The sequence below is a fragment of the Hyperolius riggenbachi genome, chromosome 2 (assembly GCF_040937935.1).
Source record: "Hyperolius riggenbachi isolate aHypRig1 chromosome 2, aHypRig1.pri, whole genome shotgun sequence".
NCBI lineage: Eukaryota > Metazoa > Chordata > Amphibia > Anura > Hyperoliidae > Hyperolius > Hyperolius riggenbachi.
The window spans coordinates 537,064,546-537,071,981 of record NC_090647.1 but is presented as its reverse complement, the minus strand read 5'-3'; the positions used below and the strand labels follow the sequence as shown (position 1 = coordinate 537,071,981).

At 42.3% G+C, this 7,436-nt stretch overlaps 1 protein-coding gene across 1 annotated transcript; it reads right to left on the bottom strand.

The window, feature by feature from the left end:
* Positions 1 to 3,349: 3,349 nt before the first annotated feature.
* Positions 3,350 to 7,205, bottom strand: LOC137545071 (transmembrane protein 81-like). The gene is made up of 2 exons (XM_068266176.1): positions 6,335 to 7,205; positions 3,350 to 3,417 (listed from the first exon to the last, which is right to left on the bottom strand). Exon 1 carries the CDS (start codon positions 7,162 to 7,164, stop codon positions 6,352 to 6,354), a length of 813 nt encoding a protein of 270 aa, XP_068122277.1. The 5' UTR covers positions 7,165 to 7,205; the 3' UTR covers positions 3,350 to 3,417; positions 6,335 to 6,351.
* Between the last annotated feature and the right edge of the window lie 231 nt (positions 7,206 to 7,436).

Sequence of the window (7,436 nt, the reverse complement as noted above, 5' to 3'; positions counted from 1 at the left end):
AAATATTAAAGATAAAGTTTGGGTACTATGGGAGGGTGTGGTAGGGAAATAGTTAATTATAAAAGTCAGTGTTGGGATTTTTATTAAATAAAAGTGGATTTTGGTGTAATTTACTATTTGGACACAAGATGTTCTCAGTCATGATTTCCGATTGGCACTGTAACAACAGGAAGATACAATGAATACAACTCATAGACACTGGCGTTCATTGAATTAGGGACTTAGATGAATGAATGGGAACTGCATTCCCATTCATTCATCTCTCCGCTAACGGGCGAGGACGGGAGCGCACGCAGGAGTGCGCAGCGGCCACCAGCAGCTTAAAACTTACATTCGCGGCTCTGGTACTTCAAGCGAAGTTTTCCTGGGCCGTGAATATACTGCACAAGATGAGTTAAGTAGTCAACTGAACTTTAATAAACAAGTACAATATTCAACTGTCCACCTTCAATTTAAAATTACATGTTCATAGTAAGAATAATTTGAAAAACAAACAATGGTTTGGTTTAGAAAATAGTTTCTCCTACTTCTTCCGTTTTAGTTAATTAATTTTTACTTCCAGTCAATTTCTTTTAATCTAAAACATTTCCAGTGACTTAAGACCATTGCCATGGAAAAAGTAAGCAGTTAAAAGCTGACAGAAACGATAAATTAGTAAGATACCAGCCAGCCTTCCCTACTCACTTGCATACTATTTTGGCAGTTAGACTTATCAACTACTGTTCAGGTAATGCTATATTGAAATCAAAGGAAAAATGGAGAATCTTTCATGATGAGATGGACTAGACTAAAACCTGTCTGTTCTGTCAGCTTACTTTTTGCGATAGTGGTCTTTTAAGTACTTCTTTATGTGTGCACTTAAAAGGTTTGCAAACTTTCATTACAACTAACCCTAGTAAAAGTTGCTCCAAAACAGAATTTATTAGTAAATATTTTCCAATTTTAAATTCTTATTATTTGTGTTAATTAATTAATTGTAATTACAAACTAAGAAACTTACATGTTTGTTTTAAAACACATTAGTACTATTTTTAAAGTTAGTACCAGTAGCATTGTTTTCAGATGTTTATTTGTTTGTATTTATTTACAACAAAAGTTTTAAAAATGTCAAAGAAAGTTTGGTTCAATATTTTTTATTAAGGCTGGTTACACACTCAAAACGTGCAGAAGAACGGCTCCTGCACGCGTTGCGGCGTGTCTTCGGGAATCTGCGGTGCGACGCTGAGTAGCGGCGGTAGTAGTTAATTTACCCGAAGGGGAAGCGCCGATTCCCGACGATAAAATGTGCCGGGATGCGTCGTACCGCAACGCATAGAAACGCAGCGTCGGGTGTGAAAGGTAAAATGAAAGTCTATGGACTTTCCTTTTACCTTGGTTAACGCAAAGTATAGACTTTGCGTTAAAACGCCGAAAGAGGGCTCTGGTGTGAAAAAGCCCTTAAACCTTGTTTTACTACATGAAATATCACGTTTTCTACACATCCAACAAATATATATTCCTAATATGTCATTAAAACATATATACATTTAAATGAAAATAAAGAATAGTTTACACAAAGCTACCACATAATTTAAAAAACAGCAACTTTAATGCATTCTAAATGTATTTCAGTTAAAAAGAACATACTGTACTGAACAATGTTCCTACATTTTATTTTATATTATTTTTTTTTACAAAAAAGGTTCTCACTTAATGAGGATCTGCTTTCAGATTATTTAAAGAAAATCTGTAACGAAAAAAGTTCCCCTAGGGGGTACTCGCCTCGGGTGGGGGAAGCCTCCGGATCCCATTGAGGCTTCCCCCATCCTCCTGTGTCCCACGGCGGCAGCGATAAAGCTCCCCGAACAGCAGGGATGTAAATATTTACCTTCCCGGCTCCAGTGCAGGCGCAGTATCGGCTCTCCGCTCGGAGATATATGGAAATAACCGATCGCTGTTGGGCCACTCTACTGCGCAGATGCAAGTCTCCTGCGCCTGTGCAGTGGAGCGGACCAGAAGGAGATCGGCTGTTTTCACCTACCTCTGTGGGAAGAGCTGTAACAGAACCCCCCCCACCCCCCCCGGAGCCATAAAAGGTAAATATTGCACAGCCTGACAAATTGTCGGCTGTGCGTTTCGTGGGCTGCAGCGAGACCGCTGTTGGACACAGGAGGGCGGGGTAAGTCTCGATAGGGTCCAGAGGCTTCCCCCTACTGAGGTTAGTACCCCCCAGGGGAACTTTTTTTCATTACAGAATCTCTTTAAAAAAAACACACACACACAAAAAAACTATTTTCCACCCTTTGCAAATAATATGCATAATAGGGGAATATCTTCTTTTTTCTTGGCCTTAGAAAGTCAAATTATGTAGTATTCCCTATCCTTCTTTAAAAAAAAAATCAATAATGAGTCACAAATATTTTTCTTTGTGTCAAAAAAATGACAAGCCCCTTGACAGAAGAAAGAACATCTGAATAATTTCATAAAATTAACACATGAACATAAGTTGATGTTTACAAGAACAATAACTTAAAAACAGTTGAAAAAAAAAAAACTATGTACATTTTTTCAACTAAGTATATTTAATATAAGGTTTTTATGATTTAGGAATTTTTTATTGTGTATTATCTGGTTATTGTGCATATACCTCTTAGCCATTGTCTATTTTTAATTGCTTCAGCCTATGACAGCCGATCACTGTGCAGCCTCGGCTGTCCCCAGTACAGCGCGGCCGCCGATCGCAGCACTGTACATGTAAATAGACTGCGATCACGCCGTTTCCGCTCAGAGACTGAAGAGGGGGCAAAACTCCGCCCCCCGAGCAGGGGATGCGCACGCAGCGCGTGCACGATCTCATGCAAATTAGAACCCCAGGACTTGACGCCAATTGGCGTTAGGCGGTCCTGGGGCTGCCGTCGCGTCCACGCCCATGGGCGTTGGGCGGTCTTTAGGTAATGAATGTAACGCTGTTGGGTACAGTGAAAGGTACTTTCCGTTAAGTTATCCTGTTATAGGTCTCCTAATATAAATAGTAAGTCATACATATCCACAATAGACGTTTTCTGTGATATATGTACTCTACTAAGGTAGAGAACTAAATATACCACAGTATAGGTAACTAGATACGAGTGATGCCCCAACACTGTTAAGACCTGGAATCCATTTAGAGCGATCTTCTGATTGTTTTGTGATTTGAAAAAACTCTTGTTAATGTAATGCTATGGATGTAATCCAATTTGAGCATAGTGACCAAATTTTAGTAAAATTGGTCATGGCGTTTTAAAGTGATATACATACACATACACACACACATACATGGAATTATCCAATTTTATTTACAGTATATACACAGAGGTTTTTTTTGGGAGATGTCGACTTGTGGAATGCCAATGTTGTCCATCTGGAGAGATGCCCATTTTGAGTATGAACCAAGGATATCTGTACAGAACAAAAAATAAATATATGTTCAGTTTCCAATTGCATAAGGTTTTTAAAATACAGAAGTCATTAAATCAATAATTGTTAACAAATGTCACCTCTAGTGATGATCATAATCTGCTAATTACGATTACGCAAAATTACACGTACATTTTCGCAATTACGCATACACGCAATTACAGATTCTTAATTCAATTGACTTTGTCTATTCATTCGTAATTACGCATTAATTTACGCGTAATTTCATGCTGGCGGTGAATAGCAAAGCCCCCATACATGCTATTGCTACCAAAATTGTTACATAGGTTACAAAAAATTTCAAAAAGACCTTGTAGTTTTTGAGAAAATCGATTTTAAAATTAGAAGAAAAATGGTTTTTAAATGACAGTTTAAAAACCTTTTTGTTTGTAATTTTAAAATCGATTTTCTCAAAAACTACAAGGTCTTTTTGAACAATTCTTTTTGTAACTTCTTCTTAACATATGTAGCAAATTTGGTAGCAATGGCATGTACGGAGGCATTGCTATTCACCTCCAAAGTTGGCATGAAATTCTGCGTAATTTACGCGTAAATTCATGCATAATTACAAATGAGAAAAAATGAACTACGAAATTGATTACACTATTCTTTGGAAATGTTTCATTACGATGCGTAATTGTGTATTACGATGCGTAATTATGCATGGCCATAATTTCTGCTCATCACTAGTCCTCTCTATGGCAAGGGTGTCAAACTCAATCATGTAAGGGGCCAAAATCTAACACCTAGTCTAAGTTGCAGGCCAAATTGTTTATTAAAAACGAAACCTATAGGGAAATATGGATACTTACCTGGGTAGAATGAATCCTCTGGATAATCCAAATGCTTCCCTCGTCCCTCTCCTCCTTGCTATTTCAGCGCTGAGACCCATGCAAGGCCATCTACAAGGGCTTGGCGACGCACAAGTGCAAAGGACTCACCCCTGCGTACTAGCATGGAGTCGTACGGGCTTTGCTTTTTCTGTTGAGCCTGAGTGGCGTCTCTGTGCAACTGCACAGGAGAGAGCCGTCAGGGGTCCTGGTGCTGGAATAGTAAGGTGGAGGGGGATGGGTAAAGCAGGCAATTTGGAGGGGGCCGAAAATGTGGGTGCCGCCATGGGCGCCTACAAAAGTATCAGCATTGAGATATAATTTGAGCACCCGATGCGCCTGCTATTTATCGGTAATCAAGGACACAAATTATGGCTCAATGCTGATACTTCTACATGGGCATGAATACTTGGTGCCATAACTGTACCGAGTGCTGACTATTGGTGGGAATTGGGTGTCACGTGGGTTTTAAATGCAGGTATTTCGGGTGTGGGTACTGGGTAAGAGGGTGCTTGGTGCAGATAGTGGGAGCCATGTGGAGGCTGAGTGCAGGTGTGAGTATTGAGTAAAATGTCAGGCCTGGGTGCAGGTACTTGGTGTCATGTGAGTGTGAGTACTGGGTGCCAGCTGTGGGGAGAAGGGGTGTGGGTAGATGTTGGGAGAAGTAGCATTCTGTAGTGGTCAGTGTGGGCAGGAAGTCATTGGGGTGCTGGGCGTGGGAGAGGTCAGGTTAGGTGCTGGGAGAGGTCACTACGGGTGCTCCTGGGGACAGGGAGGTTGCCGCTGAGGAAGGGAAAGGCCAATGTGGGTGCTGGGGTTGGCAAGATCCCTGCAGTGCTAATGCTGGAGAGGGAGAGGTCAGTATGGTGCTAGGTAGAAGGAGAGGTCACTGTGGGTACAAGGTTGAGGGAGAGTTCACTGTGAATGCTGTTCCCACACAGCTGTAGGGAAGTTTACACTAGGATTCCTGTTTGGGACCTTTTTAATTCAGTGTCCCAGATAGGGGACAAGCTTCCTGCAGGTGGTGGGCAGGGCTTTTCATGTGCAGTTGGTGGAGGTTATTGTAACCGGTGGGGCTTCCTTTTCATAGCCAAATGGGCCTTTTTTATGGATATTTAAAATGGGGTGCTTGGGCACCCAGAGCCCCCCTGCATGTGCTTGGTGGGGGAGGGGTATTTATGGTTAGGCGTCATGAAGGTAGGTTAGGCAGGTAGCTTGTGCGGGGGGGGGTAAAGTTAGGCATCAGGCCGGTACTGTAGTTTGAGCACAGTGAAAGTTTAATGTTTGGTGTTTAACCACCCTGGCGTTCTATCGTTCTATTAAATGTGCCAGGGTGGCTCCACAGCACTATTTAAATTTTTTATTTTTTAAATCATGTAGCTAGCCTAGCGCCAGCTACATGATGGTCACTGTGCAGCGGCATACCCCCACCCCTTCCGATCGACTCCGGCGATCAGAGCAAACAGGAAATCCTGTTCAGAACGGGATTTCCTGTTTGGCTTCCCCGTCGCCATGGCGATGATCGGGATGACGTCATTCATGTCATGGCGTCGGAGGGAGTCCCGATCCACCGATCCACCCCTTAGCGCTGCCTGGCACTGATTGGCCAGGCTGCGCATGTGGTCGGGGGGGGGGGGGGGCTGTAACGCGGCGTGTTTGAAAACCGTCCCACCAGGACCTGAGAAATCCAGCGCGGCGGTCATGGACGAGCTGAGCTCGTCCATACCGCTAAGCTGGTTAAGGTTTAATTTCTGGTTACTCATAATTTCTCGAAAAACGAGAATTACACAGAATTACGGGTAACATGATAATTCAACCCCCAAAATACCCATAAATACAAAAATGTTAATTACAAAAAATGTTATCGCGAAAATCGTAATGGTGAGAAATGTGTGTGGTCGTAATTACGCAAAATTTCGGGCAATTTTATGTAATTACGGATTTACCATTATAATCATAATAGTAATTATGAAAATGCCGCAAACATTTTCAAAAGCATAATTAGCACGTTACGATCATCACTAATTATATCTATAAACCATTGGTTTGGATACATTTTTGGCACTTACCTCTGCCTAAGATGCCTCTAGACTTCGGTCAGCTCTTGTTTTGGCCTCCTCCGGAATAACCGGTATAACCGGTGGCTCAAAAAGGCTGCTACAATGCCAATCATCACTCCGGCTGGGAAGCCAATTCCAAGGATGATGGCTAGCTGCTTCAAAAATGTTTTTGGCTTGGGTCGGGTGACCTTTTTTCTTGTCATCATCGACCTTGCCTTCTTCTTAGCCTTCATCCTTTTCACCTTGAGGTCCATAATGGTCTGGTCAATCACCTGAAGCCCAAAATACATGGCTTTACGGACTTCGCCCTCTTCAGTCCTCTTCATTTCACACCGATACACTCCGGCGTCTGTCTCTTGGATGTTGGTGAAGGTTATTATGCGACCATTGCTTGGGTAAGGTTTAAAGGCATTGGCCTCTGGCTCTGGGATGTTTATTCCAGCAGCCTTTTTCCAGGTGTAGATAAAGTCATCCCGGTTGCTTTCAGCAAACTGTTCGGTCTGACAGTCCAGAGTGATGCTTTGGCCAACCCCTAGCAGGGTTCGTTCCAAATCGCATTGTACATTTTCATAGCATTCCACAATCGCATTTGTGCAGCGCAAAAGCTTTCCAGCTTTGGTTTTAAAGCAGCGTTTCTCCCTTCTGCTGCCGATTCCACATTGCACATCGCAGGGCGATGGCTCTATAACGTACTCGCCTTCCTCTTTCTTCAGCTCTTCAGGGATGCTGTTATAAACCCCTTCTATAACTTGAAAAAAGTTTTCAGGCACGTCTAGCATACCGATGGTAGGGTGAGAAGTGGCCATTAAAATGGCCGTTATTACAAAAAGAAAACGCATTCTGAATGTCTCAGAACAAAAGAGCTCAGAGTCAGCAATCTGCTCTCTTCGCTACCTATAAAGGCAATGATTATGTGGTGATGCACTCACAGTTATAAGCTTCAGCCTGGTGACATCATAATAGCCTTAGACACACCCCTCAGCCTGGTGACATCATAATAGCCTTAGACACACCCCTCAGCCTTATGACATCATAATAGCCTGGAATTTTACACACATAGCCACGCCCCTGTATAACAAAGAAGGAGACTCTGGAAATAAACCTCAAATAA